This window comes from Sarcophilus harrisii, chromosome 3, assembly GCF_902635505.1.
Source record: "Sarcophilus harrisii chromosome 3, mSarHar1.11, whole genome shotgun sequence".
Classification (NCBI taxonomy): domain Eukaryota; kingdom Metazoa; phylum Chordata; class Mammalia; order Dasyuromorphia; family Dasyuridae; genus Sarcophilus; species Sarcophilus harrisii.
Genome location: NC_045428.1, coordinates 114,404,085 through 114,424,150, shown reverse-complemented (window position 1 = coordinate 114,424,150; position 20,066 = coordinate 114,404,085). Strand labels below are relative to the sequence as shown.

The 20,066-nt window shown below is 32.8% G+C and overlaps 1 protein-coding gene across 2 annotated transcripts in view; it reads right to left on the bottom strand.

Annotated features, from left to right (window-relative positions):
* PIBF1 (progesterone immunomodulatory binding factor 1) overlaps positions 1 to 20,066 on the bottom strand; it is a 271,889-nt gene that overhangs the window by 58,548 nt on the left and 193,275 nt on the right. For both annotated transcript variants that reach the window (XM_031958465.1, XM_031958464.1), the window contains exon 15: positions 8,995 to 9,125. In XM_031958465.1, the coding sequence (XP_031814325.1) occupies positions 8,995 to 9,125 (131 nt within the window). The remainder of the gene's footprint in view (positions 1 to 8,994; positions 9,126 to 20,066) is intronic.

Sequence of the window (20,066 nt, the reverse complement as noted above, 5' to 3'; positions counted from 1 at the left end):
GGAAGAAAGGAATTGCATGCTTTAGGAAAATCATTTTGACAACTGAGTAGAGGATAGACTGGTGTAGTAGAGACTTGAAGCAGAAAGACATTTGTAGGTGATCTTCTTAAGAAATTCAGACACAAAAGGGATGAAACATCATCAAATAAGTTTTTTTTGAGGAAGGAGGACAAGTGGACATATTTCTAAACACTAAGAACAAAACAAGAGACAAAGAGTGATAAAATATTAGGGAGAAAGTAAGGATGATAGAAGAGGCAATCTTGTAGAGATGACAGGGTAGAGTGGGATCACTTGTGCTGGATAAGCAAGGAGAAGAATGATCTCCTCTTTATGTAAAATGAGAGCAAGAGCAGATGGTGGTAGAAAACATCAGGGTGACTTGAGAAAAGGAGAAGGAAGAGGGGAGAAGTGAATAGTCTCAATTTTTTCAGTAAAATGAGTTATGTTCTTGGTTTGAGAAGGTGGAAGATATTTTAATTGTTATTTTTTTTCATTCATATCTTTGTGGTTCCACATATTTTTGCTGGTTTTATTTACTTTATTTTGTATTAGTTTATGTAAATTTTTTTATATTTCTCTGAATCTATCACAGTCATTATTTGTTACTTCACAGTAATATTTCATTTTATTCAAATACCACAATTTGTTTCTCCAATTGATGCTATCCTTGAGAGGGATATAGCACAGGGAAGTGGGATAGGGATCCCCTTTCTTTCCATTCTTTTGCTACTACAAAAGTGATTTTTTTTTTCTGTAGAAAAATCAAGGATAAATAGATCTTAAATAGATTAGTAAAGGGAAGAGAAACCGGTGTTTAGAAGTTATTCTAAAAGTTTTTAGGTGAATTTATTAGAGTGAGAGAAATAAGAACATACAACAAAAAGCTTGATGTAGCAAGTAAGGGATAAGGGAATAAGTATCAGAACCAAAATGGTTGCTATGGAAATAAGAGTTGGAGGGGTAAAGCCAAAAGTTTTCATAACGAAAGAACTTCAGGATATGATAACTAATTTAAGGTGGGAAGCAAAGGAGAAAGCAAAAGAATAGGGATGGGGAACAAAGAATTATCATTGATGATAAGAAAAATGAAGGTGGCAGTTTAGGAGAGAGGACATGATAAATTGCAGGTACTTGATGGAATATTCAAATAGAGAAGTCTTTCTGATATATGTGTATATAACATTGCTACTTATTTTCCAAAGAACAGAATATAATGTTGGAATATTAAGAGAAAAAACTTAAAATATTGATCATAACAAAAATTTTCAATCTGCTCACTATATTCAGGTCAAATACATATATGTATATATGTATATGTATATGTTTATATATGTATATAAACAATTCTTCACTTAATTATTATTTCTGTCACCATTTTAAGAGGAGACTAATTGAAGCTGTGATGATAAGTTGAACATGTGCTTATTTTGTTGTTTGGGGCCACATTATTTAATATTCAATGATAAAGATCTTCTGAAGGTTCAAGAAGGGATCTTTTTTAACAGGATATTAAGGAGAATCAAGATCATAAGTAACTGATATGGAACAATGCACCTCATACATATGTGCAAATAAAATTCTGAATGTAAAAATTAATAGAACCATGCCCAATGAAATCTGAGGTAACCCTGAAGAAAATGGGAAGCCCTAAAATGTAAAAACGTCAAGTTAGTTTAGTAGGAGGGTTTCTGGAAGAACTAGTAATTCCAGGCATTTGGAAGCAATACCTTACCTTTAATTCCTTAGAGGTAATAAAAAGCTTCCACAAGAGGTATTACAGTCTATAGTCTAAATGCCCAAGTTAATTGCAATTTTTATTTATGCTTCTACCTGTGCCACTGACAACTGCGACCTAAAACAACACAATCTCATTTGCCTTGGTTTCCAAATAGGACATGCGGATTAACTAATTAATGATTATAAAAAACCTTTAAACACATAAAACTCTCTATAAATACTATGTAGTATTATGACTTTGGATAAAAAAACAGGCATCAGAGCAAAATAGTAATTAAACACCAATAAAGGTAAACAGCTCAGCACAAAAACCAATAGACGTTTGGAGTCAGGCGCCAAAAAGCCTACTGATCTGAGTAATTGGAAAGTACTATGAAGAACTGGGTAAGAATTCTAAAAGTCACAGTAAGGATCTGATTTTTTTTTTATTTGTATAATTCCACTAGATTTTGTGTTGATTTGTTCATAGAATAACTTTTTAAAAAAAGTTTCCAGTACCAGTAGGCAAGTTAAACTGCTATGTAATAAATAGGAATGGAATCTCAAAAGCAATTAAAGGAATTTGATTGGATAATTCCATAGAAACAGTCTATGCTTGATGACATTTTTTTTGTTCTACAATGAAGTAAATATTTTGTATTTAGGGGCTAAACAGTAAGAATAAATTTAATCTATGGATTTTAAAACACTTCTTTCCATATTTAATCCTTGTAACCAGATATTAGATATTTGGAAAAGTTGAAAATATATAGTTTTCTTATTTAATCATCAAATTAAGTATGAAAAAAATTAGATTACTTTCCAATACCATTTTGGTTCATTATTATTGGATAAAGTGACTAGGATATTCAGTGCTCTTCCTCTATGCCATGACTCAGTAGAAGTTTAGCTGGTATAAGATGTATTTCATAACAGTGGGAATTCACCTTTTAAAAATAAAAACCTCTTTTGCGTGACTCACAAAGAAGCCACAAAACAAATCTTTTTGTAAGCACATCAACCTTGAATAGCATATTACATACATAATTGTTCAATTCACTGTTAATTATTACTCAGACACTCATGTTTATGGCTCTCTTTCACCTGCTCTATGAAAACATGTTCCTATTATATTGCTCCTTCACTTCCTGGATCAATATATTCTGGCTAATCCTTAAAGGAGAACTGACAATGTAGCCTTTTCTTCTTTAACTGGTAGTTATTAAAAAAAAAAAAAAAAAAAACAACAAAAAAACCCAAGTAACAACAAGGCAGTGAAATTTAGCTGCTAATTATTTTCCCTTCCCACACATACCCTAGTACGGACTTACAATTCAGCCTGTTTAAGTCAGATGGAGGGCAAAAAAAAAAAAAAAAAAAAAAAAAATCTGTTCTTTTAAGATATGTTTTTATTTCAGTTATAGGGTAAATTTAAAGCATTGATAATGATATTGCTAATATTCACTTTTAAGATCATTTTATCACAAGATGATGCAAAATTGTTGCAATCTAGTCTGCTTGATAACTTTAAAAAATTTACATTTTTAGAGAAAAATAGAAAAACTACTCAAATTAATTTTATTTTGTATTCTTTGGAAACAGAAACTTTTGTATTCTTTTTCTTCAGATAAATTTTTAAAAATCAGATAGAGCAGAATCCCTAAACATTTGTGCCAAGTAACTATTAGTCTTCTCAATTGATATGGCAAATAAAAGTGGTTTTGGGATTTGAGAATACTGACAGTTTATCGGATAAGGGGTTAATAAGTGAAATATTTCAAAATCTTCAGATTTTGGGAAAAGAATATTCATAATATTAATATGAGAGAATCAATGAATTGTTATTCTAGAAGTTGCCTAAAATGTTCAAAGCCACGAGAGAACAGGGCCTTAAAGGTTATTTGACTGGGTTTAAATTATGATAAATCTGTTGGGTCTCTTTGTAGACAATATTATTTTCTATGGAAACTGAAGCATGTATTTAGTACCATTCTGCACTATAATAATTTTACCACTAAAACTGCCTTAATTTTTTCAAATGACAGCTATCACTAACTACAGCAGAATATAGTTATGAAATGGTAGTCCAGAAATGTTGCACAAGACTTCTTGTAACATATTTGCATAGCACAGCCAGTTTAATTTTAAAGGATAAAAATATTTAGCATGAAGCATTTTATGGTGGTTGATTCCATAATAAGCATAACTTTTGTGATGAACATGACTGTCACAAGGTGAGGCTGATGATGTAATCTTGGGGATGACACATATGTATATGTCAGCCTTCATGTTGAGAAATATTTCTAAAGCTGAGATTACTTTCAGCATAATATTTTTTACCACTAAGATAAAACTACTGATAGTGTTGATTTCTTTTAATAATAAGAAAATTCACTGATCCATATCCAGTTGAAAATATTCATTAGAAATATATAAAAAAAAATCTGAATCAAAGTGATTTACTAGAAAATCATTAAAGAAAGGTCATTTCAACAGCAAAGAAGATTCAATATTTACCTAACAGTTGCTTTTATGAACATGTCTTGTGACATGATTATAATCCTTAGCTTTCAACACAAATGATTCATTTTCATTTACAAAGTCTTGACTAAATGCTTGAGAATAAAGTTCACAGGAAGAAAGGCACTGGATAAGCCTTTCTGCTTTTCTATTATTATTGTTAATAAAGATCATGTTAATAAGATTATTAATTTTCTTTCTAGCTATTATGCTCACCTCTGCCCCTTCCTCCCAGTTCTATTCCCTGCCTCAGGAACAGAAAAGCAATGCTAAAATTTATTGGATAAATAACATTGAAATTTTACAGAGATAAAAATAATAAAAAGAAAGATCTGATCATATATATTCTTTAATAAATTAAATTTCATTTATTCTTTTTTTTTTAAATTTTATTTTGCCTTTTTTTTTTTTTTGCTGAGGCAATTGGGGTTAAGTGACTTGCCCAAGGTCAGGAAGTGTAAAGTGTCTGAGGCCAGATCTGAACTCAGGTCCTCCTGGCTTCAGGGTTGGTGCTTATTCGGCTAAAGCAGGAAAGTGCCTTTATATGACATTAAGTTACCAAAAAAAAAAAAAAAAAAAAAAGCCAATGGTTATTGGAACTAGAGAATTTTATAATTTATATTGGAGGAGATATTATGAGGAAAGAGCTGAAGGGAAAAAAGTAAAGTCTAACAGGAAAAAACATTTGATATCAAAGAGAAGCATATCAATAGAAATTAACTACCTGTATATTTATCTGCTGGCAAGGAAATTCAGGAAACCTGAATTCAATAACATTTTTTTTCTGTTTGTATTTTGATTTTTTTTTAATTTTAAATTTTCATCCCTATAATAATTTTGTTTCGCATAAGTATTGGAATTGTTGAGTAACTTTAACACCCAGAGACTAAACTGTGAGAGAAATTAAAACCAGATGAACCTTTTTCTTGTACACAAAGTTAAGCCTTTTAATTTCAATTGAAGAGCACTAAAAATGATGCAATTATGTTTTCAGTTCAATTCAACAAATATTCACTAAACACTTATGTCAGAACTAAGATGAGAATTATGGGACACAAAAGTGAAAAAGGCATATTGTCTGTTTCAATTTAGCGAAGGAAATAAAGGGTGAGAAGATAGTGGAAAGAGGAATGGATTAGGAATAAGGAGATTCATGTTTTAGTCTTGACTCTAATTAATTAGCTTTGTGACTTTGGTCAAGTCCTTCAGCATTTCTGGGACTGTGTGTGTGTGTGTGTGTGTGTGTGTGTGTGTGTGTGTGTATGGGATAACTGAGATTAGATTAGGTTCAAAAATTCATTTTTGCTCTAACATTCTATAATAACTTTATGACAAATGCAAACCATGATATAATGGGGAGTTAACATGAGATTAAACAACAACAACAACAACATATTAGCAGTAAGAAGGTTTCAGTTAGAGTACCAGCTTTATTGTGAGATGTGATATTGAAATTGGGTCAGTTAAAAATTCTTTAAAACTCAGTTTCCTCATCTATAAAATAAGGAGAATGGTGAATAACCTCTAAAGTCTCTTCCATAGAAAAAATTCTACAGATCTTTAAAAATAACTATAATATAAAGCAGATTATGATATAGTTTATTAAAATGGTTAAAATTAAGTGCTATGGAGATTTCAAAACCAAAAAAGATTCTACCCAGTTGGAGAGTATTAAGATAAGGTTTTGTGAAGGAATGTGTTAAACTATCAAGGTATGGTAAATTTTTTTTTTTCTCTAACTGATCCTAGCCATAGATAAAACTATTTTCTAGCTATGCTTTTCCAATCAAATGCTTATGTAGTTGATTTTTTTGAATCCAAATGTAGGATCTTACATTTACCCCTATTAAATTACACTTCATTATATTTGGTCCATTATTTGATCGTGGAATCAAAGAATTTAGAGCTGAAAGGGACTTGGGAAATCATTGGTTTCAGCTATCTGATTTTGCAGACAAGGTAATTGAAGCCCAGAACAGCTTAGTGAATTTCTCAAGGTCACACCAGTAATAGGTGACAGAGTGAAGATTTAAACCAGTGTCTTGTGACTCCAAATCCATTGTTCTTTTTATTATAAGAGGAAGCTTCACCTGATACCATCATTCAAACTATTAGTCATACATTTTGTGCCATCTGTAAATTTGAAAAGAATGACAACAACCTCATTAAAGCTATGTATGGATAAAAATACTGAACAGTTTAGAGTTCAACAGCAAATCCTATGCATACTACACTAGAGATCTTCTTCTAAATTGACAATAACCCATTCCTTACTAATTACTGTTAGGATCTATTCATTCAAACAATTCTGATCCATGTAAACTTATACACTCATTTATTTGATCTTTTTTTCCTTCAAGTTCAATAAGAGAAGCTTCTTCAAACACTAAGTCTGGTTATACTATATATATAGAATTCTCTTAATGTACCATCTTGGTAAGCCTATTAAAAAAAGGAAATTAGATTGGCATTGTCCTATTCTTTTTTTTTTAAAATATTTTTTTTCTTATCAGTTATTTACTAGATTTGAGACACACACATTATGCTATTTAAGTCTTATTACCAACCACTTCCTCCCCAAACAAAAAAGCCCCAACTCCCAAGCTCCTAAAACAAAACAAAACAAAACAAAAACAATTCAGGTTATATAACAAATAAGTCACAACAAAATGGAATTGCTCATCCCAAATTAATAAACTTATTTCTACTTAAACCACTCCATATCAGCTGATCACAACCAATTCATATCTTTCTCTCCTATTTAATTTTCATCTATGGCCTTTTATAAGTTTGATCCAGAGACCCCATTCAATATTCTGGGGGCCTTCCCTGACTTTTCTTTACACTGCATGGATACTAATGATACTACTATTACTATTCACTATTGGTTGTTACTATTCACTTTGGCTTCTTGATTGATCTATCTTTTTTCTTCAGTTATACATATTTTATTTTTTCTTCTCAACAGTATTTTACTTTTCCAAATATATGCAAATAGTTCTCAATATTCATACCTGTCAGATTTCATGCTACAAATTTTATCTCCCTTCCTCCCTTACCTCTTCCCTCCTGAAGACAGAAAGCAATCTGATATAGATTATACATGTATAATCCTTTTAAATATATTTTTGTATTTGTCATATTGTGCAAGAAAAATCAGGGCATGTTTTATTCTTGATGAAACCATGCTGGCAATGAATTTGGCACTTACAAGGAGAGAATAAACATTTATGTGCCAGGTACTGTGCTAAGGGCTTTTTACTAATCTCATTCAATCTTTACAAAAACTCCAAAAGGTAGGTGTTATTATTATTCCCATTTTAGAATGAAGGAAACTGAGGAAAAACAAGGTCAGATGATTTGTCCAAGGTTACATAGCTAATATGTATCTGAGGCTAGATATGAACTCAGATCTTACTAATTCCAGGTCAGTGATAGATTCACTAGGCCAACCAACAACTGTCTCAAAATTAATGGCAAACTGAGTACAATAGCAGAATATATAGATTAAAAGGCATTAAAGATTGAATGGATTATGAAAAAGTAGTGAGTGCAAATAAAGCATTTTGAAAGGTTTGGTAGGTAATAAAGGGAAGAAGATAGATTTAGTGGTAATTTATAGCAGGATTGAGAGAAAATAATTTCTGGAGATCTAAGAACCAACAGAAATTAGAGACATAAGAGAGGGTGAAGTTGTGTTGAGATCAAGAACTCAGATTACTCATCACTACTACATGGCAGTTCTTTTATTTTTATTTGATGAACTATCATACTTTGGACAATTCTAAACCTTATTCTTCTTAAGCACCTCAAATTCTACAATTCTTCCTCCCCTCACTGAAATCCATTTGTCCTAAACTAATGTGTAGTATTATCTATGCACAATCTAAATTGCCAATCCATTGAATAAAAGAACCATGTCTTATATTTATGTATTCTCTAGTTTAGAACAGCACAGGGTACAGAGCAGGTATTTTAGTAAATATTTTTTGAATGCATGCAGCTGGTAAAGGTCTAGCTCAGTTTAAATACTGTGAATTTGTAGTGGATCAAATTAGTATGGTTTCTTAATTATCTTCAGAAACTTCTCACTTCAGGAGAAATATTTACTGAATTGAGTATGGAAGTTATGTAGGGCAAGAATTAGCAAGTAAGAGAGAAAAGTCAAAGGGGTATACAGGTGCTCAATAAATATGTCATATTCAACTGAAAAATATTTAAGGGATCATAAATGGGGTAAGTTAATTATCTATAATATCAAATAAGACACCAATTTCATAATTTAATCCTGTTTGGGGGATTTTTTTTTTATCATAAACATAGGGAAATCGAAGAGAAGGCCTATTAGTTCATTTGCAGAATGTAAATTTTGCTAAATGTTAATAGTTTTATTCTTTTATAAATATTTTTAAAGCAAAGATGACCCCCTAAATAGTAGCAGGAAGTACCTCTCCCTCCTCTTCTGGAATAATTATATTTATCTCTCCTTAGAAAGGACAGATCAAAATCTCACATCTGGATCTATTAGACTGAGTTGCTATTTTTATAATAAGTTTCTGATCATTTTTGATGCTTATTATAAATGTCAGTTTATTGTCTGAAAGCAAAGCCAATACCAATTTAAGTCATTCAAAAACCTTCATTTTCACAATTCTTATTTTTGTTGAATAACATTTAAACCTGATATCTTTATAATGACATTTTATAGTAATAATGTTCCCATTATTCTAATAGAAAAATATTTAGCTGTTTTACCTGACATCCATTTCAAGTTGCGAAATACGTTCATTTTGTTCATTGATCTTAGAATCTCGCTGACGAACAGATTCAATGAGATATCTATACGGTTGCTGTGTTTGGTCTAATAAGGAATTGGCTCTTTCAAGCTAAAGAGAAAGAGATTGCTGCATTAAAATTTTTATAAATAGGACAAGTTGCAGTCATATATTAAAAGATTAGCTAAATCCGCTTGAGAACATTTTAAAAAAATGTTTTTTTTACATTGAAAATATTTTCCCCAGTGACTTCCCTTCTTCCTCATATTAAGCCATCACTATAAGAAATGATTTTCTTAAAAGAAAAAAAAGGAAGACAAAAATATCAGTAAAAACTAAAGAAAGTCAATATAAACAATGTTCTACTCTTAGGAATAATTTTATCTTCTCAAATATCTTTAGAATCAATCTTGTTTTTAAACATGCATTTTCAATTGTTTTATGATTATTTTTTTCCATTAAAATTGCATATTGCCAATGTCATTACACATATTGTTTTCTTGGTTCTGTTTACTTTACTTTTGTATTAGTTCATGTAAACCTTTTGATGCTTCTGTGTATTTATCAGTTTTGTTATTATAGCACAATGATATCCTGTTACATTCATATACCATAATTTGGTATATGGACATCTGTTTTGTTTCTAGTTCTTAGTTAACACAGAAAGTGCTATTATAAGTAATCTATATGGAGTCTTTATTTTTGTTAGTAGCCTCCCTGGGATATATATTAGTACTGAAAACTCTGGGTTTAAGAATATGAGCACTTTAGCCACTTTATTTGCATGATTTCCAAATTTCTTTCCAGAAAGTGTGTACTAAATCAAAACAATAATACTTTTCTTCCTTTTCTTTGCTTCCTGGTAGGTTTCCTTTTATTTTCTGCAATGTACTTTTTACTTTATTTTCCCTACCCTTCCCCCATTCCACAACAATTAAGTGTGGATATATTCTACATGAACATACATAATACATACACACATATATATGTATACAAATGCATACATATACATTTATATATATATCAATATAAGTCCAAATAATACTTATTTGCCTTTGTTTAACCTCACTGTTTTGATTTGCTTTTATGATATAGTCATTTGGTATACTCTTTCTTATGATTTTTAATAGTTCACAATTTTTCTTTAAACAACTATTTATTCCTATCAACTGGGGTACAGCTTTTGATCTTATATATTTCTATAAATTACATATTTTGGATACCAAATCCTTATCCAAGATGCAAAGATTTCCCCTTCACCCTATTTCACTGGTTCTTATTCTATATGCATTCATTTTACTAAAAAGTTTTTTAATTTCGCATAATCAAATTATTAATGTTTTCTTCTGTAATTGTCTCTATCCCTTGTTTGAATAAGAATTTGTCTCCTAATCATGTCCGAGGCAGATTCTCTTCTAATTTTAAAAATATTATCTTAATATTCAGATCACATATTCATTTTAAATTTATTACGAAAGATGGCATAAAATGCTGGTTTAAGCTTAAACTCTGCCAGAGTTTTCCCAGTTTTCTTAGCAGTTATTAAAAAGTAGAGAATTCTTTTCTAAGAAATCCATGTTTCTGGTTAATCCATGTTGGATTGCTTGTTGTCTTGAGGAGGGAGGAGAGGGAAAACAATTTGGAACACAAGATTTTATAAAGATGACTGCTGAAAACTATCTCTGCATGTATCTGAAAAAATAAAATACTATGAAGTAAGTCTGAAAAAAAAAGAAATTTATATTTTCTGGTTCATTGAATACTGAGTTGAGTTCTATTACTTCTGCTCTTCCTTTGTTTAGGAATTAGGATTTTTTTTTCATTTGTAGTTTATTTATAGCTAGTTGTATTTCCTTTCTGAGATTAGATTAATGAAATCTTTTTTTGCTGTTATGTTACTTTGAATATTTTGCATTTTTGAAGGCAATTCCTTATTTCTTTGTGTTCTCATTTTAATTGGTATTTAAATATTCATATTAAGTTTAATTAAAAAATTATTGTGTTTTTGTTGTGATTTTTTGTTGCTGTATGATTTTACTGGGTTCATATACTATTTACTGATTTGATTTTCTGCCATTTTTTGAATCAGCTTGACTAAAATTTTAATAATTTATTAGATTTTTATTCCCAAAGAAACAGCTTTTCATTTTGTTTATTCTTTCTACAGGGTTTTAAAAAATTGGTTCCAAATTTATCAAATTTTCCTATAATTTTCAAGATGTCTTCTTTTCATTTATCTTGGGCTTGTTTCCTGTGTTTCTAATTTTAAAAATGCACATTCAGTTCACTAACACTCTTGTTTTATCAATGTATAATTTTTAGGAATATATGTTTTTTTTTCTCTTAAGGACTACTTTAGCAGTGTAGCAGAGATTCCCCCCCCAATCACTTTTTTCATTATTTTTCATATATTTAATATTTCAATGATTTGTTCTTTGACCATCTTATTTAAGATTTCATTATTGTCTCCATTTGGGTTTGTATATTTACTCCCTGGTTTGACCACTATTTTTAATAGCAGCATGGAATGGTAAGGAAATATTTATGATTTCTGCAGTTTTACATTTATTCATATTACCTCTGTATACTAATTTATATTTATAAAGGTGCCACGAGGCACTCAGGATATGTATTTTTCTTAAAAGAGTTTCACTCAGAAGACATTCTAATGCTTTTGTTCTCTTTTCTCTACCAATTTATTAGATTATATATTTTGTGGTTGAATTTCTCTATAGTTCTGAGAAGATGTTAAAATCTCTTATTATTGTTTTAGTACTTTTTTTTTTCACAATTCAATTAATTTTTCCTCTATGAATTTAGATCCTAGCTGTTTCCTTTCAGAAAAATATAACTTCCTTGTTTATCTCTGTTTACATTGAGTACTTGCTTTTGATTTGTCTGATAACAAGTCTAATAAATTCCTTACTCAGTGGAAGTGATCTTCCTATATATCAACTCCCTACAAATAAGAACCATTGTAAGGTTTCCATCTCCCATTCCACTCTAGAGGAGTGTTATTTAGTCAGACTCTCTCTTTGCAATAATTTGGTATCTCCCCTTCTCTTTGCTCTTATTTTAATCCCTCCCTTTAGGTTTCAGTGATTTTTCTACAGCCCCTATTCTTATTTGGAGACTATAAGAATTATTTTCCTTTACTGTTTATCATATACTTAATTAGGATACATCACACATAATTTGACAAAAATTGTTAGGAAAACAATCTGGTTGAAATTAGTTTTAGACCAACATTTCAATACCATATACCAACATAAGCTATAATGGGTAAATGGCCTAAATAAAAGCTCATATAAAAATTACCCAGTCAAAAAATATTTGTTAGACACCTACTATGTGCCAGAACTGTCTTAAGCATTGGGTATACAAAAAAGTTAAAAGACAGTCTCTGCTTTACTATTTGTTTTTTTTTTTAGATTTTTTTTCCTACAAAAATATCTATAGCAGCTTTTTTTGTGGTGGCAAAGAATTGGACATTGAGAGGATGCCCATCAATTGGTGAATGACAGAAGGCTTATGACTGAGATGGAATACTGTGGCGTTCTCTTTTTTTGTATAATATGATGGTTCCCTGGGAGCAGGTTTCTTGGGGAGGTTTTCTGGAGGCAGCCTTAGTTTCGGTTCAAAGTAATAATCACTTCAAATGCAGCCAGGTGTTACAAGTAGTTCTTTATTGTTTCTTCCACAATAGCCCAGTTATCTTTCTTTGGTTTTGAGAGCTCTTGTTGCTAGCTTCAGCCTCTCTCTGAATCTTGGTTCTGCCAGACTGCAGATTAGCTCCTCAATCTCCCGAACTGAATCTCACTTTGTCAATCTTCCGAAATGACTTCTGGTCTAGCTCAACTCCTATTTGTGGTTTCTTCTGAACTGACTCTGTTTGACTGACTGACTGAAGCTCTTTTTATGCTCCATGAAAAAGGTTGACTCTTCCTCCGTGAGTGGGATTATGGGTGGTGTGAATTCACAAAGTTACAAAGTTAACTTTGTGTATCTCCCGTACTTGTGAACTCCAATGTGTGAGCTCTAATGTGTAAACTCTTAAAGGAGAAAACCCAAGTACACAAGCATTGCTTCCATCAATTCCACTTAGTACCTTGTTTCAAGTTCCGGCCCATAATATCTCCTTGTAAGATCAGATCAATCATACTGAACCATGCTAAATTAAATAATTACTGTCTCTATCAATTCTAATGACTTAACACTTTGTAAGGATTCCAACATCTCCCGCTTTCTTTTGATTTAGAACATAAGATGGTCATGACCTCCCTGACTTCTCAAGGAGATGAGAACCCCAAAAAGAAGGTGATTATGCCCTCCCTGACTGCTCAAAAAAGAAGTGAAAACATCATAAAAAGAAGGTGGTCACACCCTCCTTGACATCTCAGGAAGGGAGATGAAAACACCAAAGGAAATGGGAAATCAAATCAGATTAGCAGGTTTCTGAAGGGGCTCACTTGAAACAAGTATACATAAATCCATCAATATGGGAGGTATTATACATAAATACATAGATTACACAAGCACATAGCAATATAACACAGGCTAGTAGTAATGTAACAAATAACATGAATCAACATGAAGAATTTATACATCTCTATAAGTCCTAGAACTAGTCCAAAAGGAATCCATTGTCCATTAGTTCATGTGCCAGGAATCCAATAATTCCTGTAAGCTTTGAAGTACTGCAATAGTCTCATCAACAATTTTTCATCTCAAGGAATCCAATGATTCCTGCTGGTTTTCAAATCCTTGAAACAGTCTCATTTTATGTTAGGGAATCCAATGATTCGTGAAGATTTTAAAGTTCTTTTAACAGTCTCATTGTCAGCCATGCTCTTTCAGTGTCAGATGTTTCTTAAATCTTCTCTTTTGTTTTGAAGTTTTTCTGTTTCTCTCTGATGGACAAGGTGAATATAGGTCACTGGCACCCATCTGATTCCTTCTCCATCTGTAGAAATACAAGCAAACCCTTTCTCCAGGCAGTTAACCTATCTGGTTCCTTCCATCCACCACTTTCTGGATCTCTCCACATCACCTGGCGATTATCTAAAGATAATGGAGCTGCTCGCACTGGACACTGCCCTTCTGGTGGGTTATAAAACCTGTCTGCTGGAGCCAGTGCATCTTTATCAAAAATTTAAAAATTAATGGTATAGAGAACTAAATTTAGAAGTTCTTTAGGGTTACCCGTGGCTCCCTCTTTCTTTTGTTTTTGGAAGAGTGTCTTAATGTCTCTGTTTCTTCTCTCTATGATTGCCTGACCTTGAGGATTAAAGGGTATGCCAGTGGTGTGTAAAATTTTATACTGTGCACAAAAGTGTTCAAAATGTTTAGAAGTATATGCAGGTCCATTATCTGTTTTTATTTCTTGTGGCACACCCATAATTGCAAATGCTTGGATGAGGAATTCAGTGACCACTTGGGCTGTTTCTTTTACTGTTGGTATCACAAAAGTGAATCCTGAAAAGGTGTCTACCACAATGTGGATAAAAGACAGACAACCAAAAGATTTATAATGGGTCACATCCATTTGCCAAATTTCATTGGGTCTCAAACCACGAGGGATTTTCCTAGGAAGCAGCATGAAAGGAAGGTAAGCTGTACAGGCTTTTACTATGTTCCTAGCTTCCTCTTTTGTTATCCCAAATTGTAAATGTAAAGCTCAAGCAGCCTGATGGTATTTATGCCTGGGCTTCCTGAAACAAAGGAGTACTGGCTAACATAGTTAAAAAGCTATCTGCCTTTGAATTTCCATCAAAAATAGGACCTAGAAGTCCACTATGTGAGTGGACATGCAAGATATAAATCTTAACTGGATGCTTTCTCATTTGCTCTTGAAGTTCCTTAAAGAGCTGATATATATTAGAAGCTGCAAATTTTATTTGGGCTGTGGCAATTCTTTGTACCACACCTACTGAATAAGCTGAATCAGATATTATATTCATATCACCTGGGTAATAAGTGAGAGCTAGCATGATTGCATATAATTAGTTCTGCAAGTAAACTGAAAAGGAGTTCTAACTACTCTCTTTATGGTTAAATTATGAGAGTATACAGCACATATATTTTGTTTGGATGCGTCTGTAAAGATAATTAGTCCTTCATTTCCAAAATATATAGAGAATTGACTCTAATTTATAAGAAATCAAACCATTCTCCAATTGATAAATGGTCAAAGGATATGAACAGACAATTTTCAGATTATGAAATTAAAACTATTACCACTCATATGAAAGTGTTCCAAATCACTATTGATAAGAGAAATACAAATTAAGACAAATCTGAGATACCACTACACACCTGTCAGATTGGCTAGAATGACAGGGAAAGATAATGCAGAATGTTGGAGGGGATGTGGGAAAACAGGGACACTGATACATTATTGGTGGAATTGTGAACACATCCAGCCATTCTGGAGAGCCATTTGGAACTATGCCCCAAAAGTTATCAAACTGTACAGGATGAATACAGAGAGGATTGGCGAGACTTACATGAACTGATGCTGAGTGAAATGAGCAGAACCAGGAGATCATTATATACCTCAACAATGATACTGTATGAGGATGTATTCTGATGGAAGTGGATTTCTTCAACAAAGAGAAGATCTAACTTAGTTTCAATTGATCAAGGATGGACAGAAGCAGCTATACCCAAAGAAAGAACACTAGGAAATGAATGTAAACTGCTTGCATTTATTCTGGTTGTGCTGGGAGGTTTACCCACTTTATCACACTGCCTCCTTGATGAAGGACTGCTGTGGGTGCCTCTTTTGTAGCAAAAACTGATTATTTCCAAGGGTTTTTGAGTTACTCTTTCAACCACATTGAATAAAGCCAGTTCAACTTCTCTCAAAGACTCTTGCGCTTCTTTTGTAAGCTGGTGTGGTGAATTTAAAGCAGTGTCTCCCCTTAAAATGTCATATAGAGGTTGCAATTGATACTATACTGTGTTATAAGAAATAATGATGGTTTCAGAAAAAAAAATTCAGAAGATTTGAGGGAATTTGTGCAAACTGAAGTGAGCAGAACCCTGGAGAACATTATACACAGTAACAATGTAAGAATGATTAACTATTAAAGACTTAGGGATTCTGATCAAGACAATGATCCAAGACAATTCCAAAGGACCTATCATGACAAATGCCATCCACCTCTTGAGAGAGAACTGATCCAAACTCAGAATGCAAATTGAAGCATACTTTTTAAAACTATTTTTCTTGTGGGGCTTTTTTTTTGGTCTGTGTTTTCTTTTGTAATATGGCTCATCTAGAAATAAATTTTGCATGATACATGTACAATCAATACAAAATTGTTTGCCTTCTCAAGAAGGGGGGATGGGTAAGGAAAAGGAAGAGAATTTGGAACTCAAAAAAAAAAAAGAATGTTAAAAAAATTACATAACAAAATAGATTGAAAATATTTGTAAAAAATTGGGAGTCTGAGTATAATGGGGGAGACAAGCAAAAATAAACATATAAAAATTATAAAGAATAATCTGTAGAGATAATCAAGAAATAGAAAGCACTAGCAGTAAGGGGAGTCAGTAAAGTTTTCTCATAGAAAATGGAAGTTTTACTTAAGACTTGGAAGGAGGCCAGGAATACCAAGAGATGGGGATGAAAGACTAGGAAGAAATTATCTACATGAATGTTATGAAATATTATTGTTCTATAAGAAACAATCAGCAGGATGATTTCAGAAAGGCCTGAAGAGATTTATATGAACTGATGCTAAGCATGAGCATCATGCAGAACTAGGAGATCACTGTACATGGCAACAGTAAGATTAGATTATATGATGATCAATTCTGATGGCCATGGTCCTTTTCAACAATGAGATGATTCAGGCCAGTTCCACTAATCTTGTGATGAAGAGAACCCCCTACATCCAGAGAGAGGACTATGAGTATAGATCACGACATAGCAGTTTCACTCTTTTTTTTTGGTCTTGTTTACTAGCATTTTATTTTCTTATTTTTTTTTTTTTCCTTTTTGATTTGATTTTCTTATGCAGCAAGGTAATTGTAAAAATGTGTGCATATATTGGATTTAACATATATTTTTTATCATGTTTCACATATATTGAATTACTTGCTATCTAGGGGAGAGGGTGGGGAAAAGAGTTTTGCAAGGGTTAATGTTGAAAAATTATCCATGCATATGTTTTGAAAATAAAAAGCTTTAATAAAAAAGAAATCACCTTTTTTTTTTTCCTGGGACTTAGAGGAAAGTGATAGGGAGAAAAGAAAAATTCTTGTAAAATTAATAATATACAATTATATTAATAACATTATTTTGTGATATATCCCCTTTCCTTTTATTTCTATTAAAATCCATTTCCTAAAAATATCTGTCAATCTCAGAAGGGCATGATTGAGTGATGAGATTTGCTTCTAGCTCTCAAGGTACTTGTTCTTGGACAGAACTCCACCCAACTGGGGAGAACTAATTTCTGTTTAGAATATAAATTGACTCCAGGCCACGCCTTTTGCCGGAGGAACCCTCAGTCTTTGGTCCCCTCCATTAGAGTTTAGGGTAACTTACTCATGAAGGAAAAACTACCTAGAAAGGTCCAGATGGAGATGGCTTTCCCTTGCCCAGATTCCTTGAGGCTGCTGAATTTCATGGTTAAGTCACTGTTCTCAGCAGCAAGACTTTTAGTCCACACCTCCTCATTAAATGTCTGTCAATCAGGGTTGTTTTTCACTTGTCAGGGGAATCTTCTTTCAGAAGGGATTTAAGGCATGTCTCTCCATGGTCTAGGACACCCAGAATCCAAAAAGACGGTTAAAAAAAATCTATGAACTTAAGCTGATTGTCCCTGAGCTCACTAGGCAGCACCTTCTTATCTCCCATACTATTGGCAGCAAAGCTGCACTAGCAAACTCAAATAACTGACACAGAAGCTTGCAACAAAACTCAAACCCACAGTCCAGAGAGATCTTCTTGTACTATGGTGCCCCCTAAATTCAGGCCGCAAAAGTTTACTTGGCCTGCAACAGTCAATCCTGCCAAGAATGGCCCTTCAGGAGCAAAAAACCTGCTGAGTGACAACCAGCCACTGGAGTTGTCCGAATTGGTTTTAGTTTTGGTTATATAGCACGGTAGTAGAAGCACTACAAATCTCTGAACTACTGATGCTAGATCAGAGAAGTGAAGGGAGAGAGGGAGCAGAATAGAACAAGAAAATACACCATATACTTGAAGGGTTGACAGAGGGAAAGAACTTGGCATCAAGTTAGTGCCAGTTCTGTCCAACCAAAGTAACTTGGGAGTGAAGACCTAGGCTGCTAAACTGTTAATTGCCCAGCATAGGAGGAGGCTTTGCTGCTTTGAGATCTAGTTCCCAAGGAAACCATCACAATCAGAATCAGAAAGTAGAGGATTGGGAGTGTGTGTGTGTGGGGGGGGGGGTGTAGAAAGACTGAAAATAGCAAAGATCTAAGGAAGAAAAAACTCAAAAGATCTTGAACATAAGCAGATAAAACTAGGAAAATATTAACAACAGAAGGAAACATAGTATCTATATCTAGTAAATGAGTTCAACTATCTACGAATAATTACTGTAAAACAAAGGAAAATGACCCAGCATTTAATGACAAAGAGGACCCTGTAGAATATGAGAACATGGAACCACAATATACTATTCCTGTGTGGCTCAAAAGAGAATGAAAATTATAAGAACAGAATTTTTGTCTGCATAGCACAATAATGGGAAAAATAGAAAACATGCAATTTGCAATGGAAACTCTCACCAAAGAAACAAAAAAAAGAATAGATTGGGAATGCAAATACATAGAAATGACAATCTAAAAGAAGCCAAAAAAAAGAATATTAAAAAATATGCTAACTATGTAAGCTAAACATATGGATTTCAAAATACCAATATATAGATAACTTCAAGGTTCTCAGAAGAGTATGTTAGAACAAAAAACTTTAACACCATAATGAAGGAAATAACAGAAGAGAATTGCCCACTATTTCTGAATAAAGAAAATGAAATTCCAATTGAAAAAAATTCACAGATTGCCTCTAAAAAACAAAAACAAAAAAATAAATCCCCCAAGTCTACAAATTCCAAGATACACAGTGGTTAAATTTAACAATTTAATTCAGAAATGACAAGTTCTGCAAGCCATCAGGACAAAGACCTTGAAAAGAAATTCAAATAGTGCAAAACTGTTCTGTAATACTGTAAAAATAGGAGGGAATGGAATAAAGTACAATACTATTTTATATCACTATAAACCATAGGAGGGAAAGGAAAAATGGAGCCCAGGATGCAGCCCAGGGTAACCCGCCCTGAAAATCTGAGCTTAATCATAAATGAAAAAAGGTAGCTGTCCAATAATGAAAAGGCACTAAAACATTTTTAGAAAGAATACCAGAACTGAAGAAATTATTTGCTTCTCAAAAATTCCAACAACAGCAATGAAGGAAGAGTAAATAAACACGGCAGGACAGTGAGAATGATAGCAGAGAGACCAGTAAAAAAATTCTTTTTAAATGTATAAAAAAAAAAATTGGTGGAAGACAAATGTTGGTGACAGTGAAGAGATGAATCTATGGTATTATGGATAGAGTCTGGCAATACTCTGCCTACAGGTGAATCGATGTTTGTTTTGTGCTACTAGTTTATTACATGAAAGGGAGGAAGGAAGCAGGGACATAGAAGGGTGGATGAGATGGGACTTGTCAAATAAAAGGTGAGCAATGAGGGAAAAATAGTGACTCTTATGGTCCCCCAAAAGCAAAGAACTTACAGGGGAATGGGTGAAGAGGAAGGAGAGAAGGATTGAAAAGGTAGAGGTTGCAATTATGGTAGGAGGGTTTCATTGATGAATGCTCCTTTGTGTAAAGACAAATGATCTGAAAAGGGAGATGAGGACCTTGTACGAAGTGGGATCTTGGGGATTTGGTGCTTGAAAAGTCTATGCTTTCCACCTTGGGAACTAGGGTATAAGGTGGAGTAGAGTTGGAAATCCTGTGGGGCAATCAGCATCTGGGGGAGTGAAAAAGCATGGACATAGGGAGAAGAT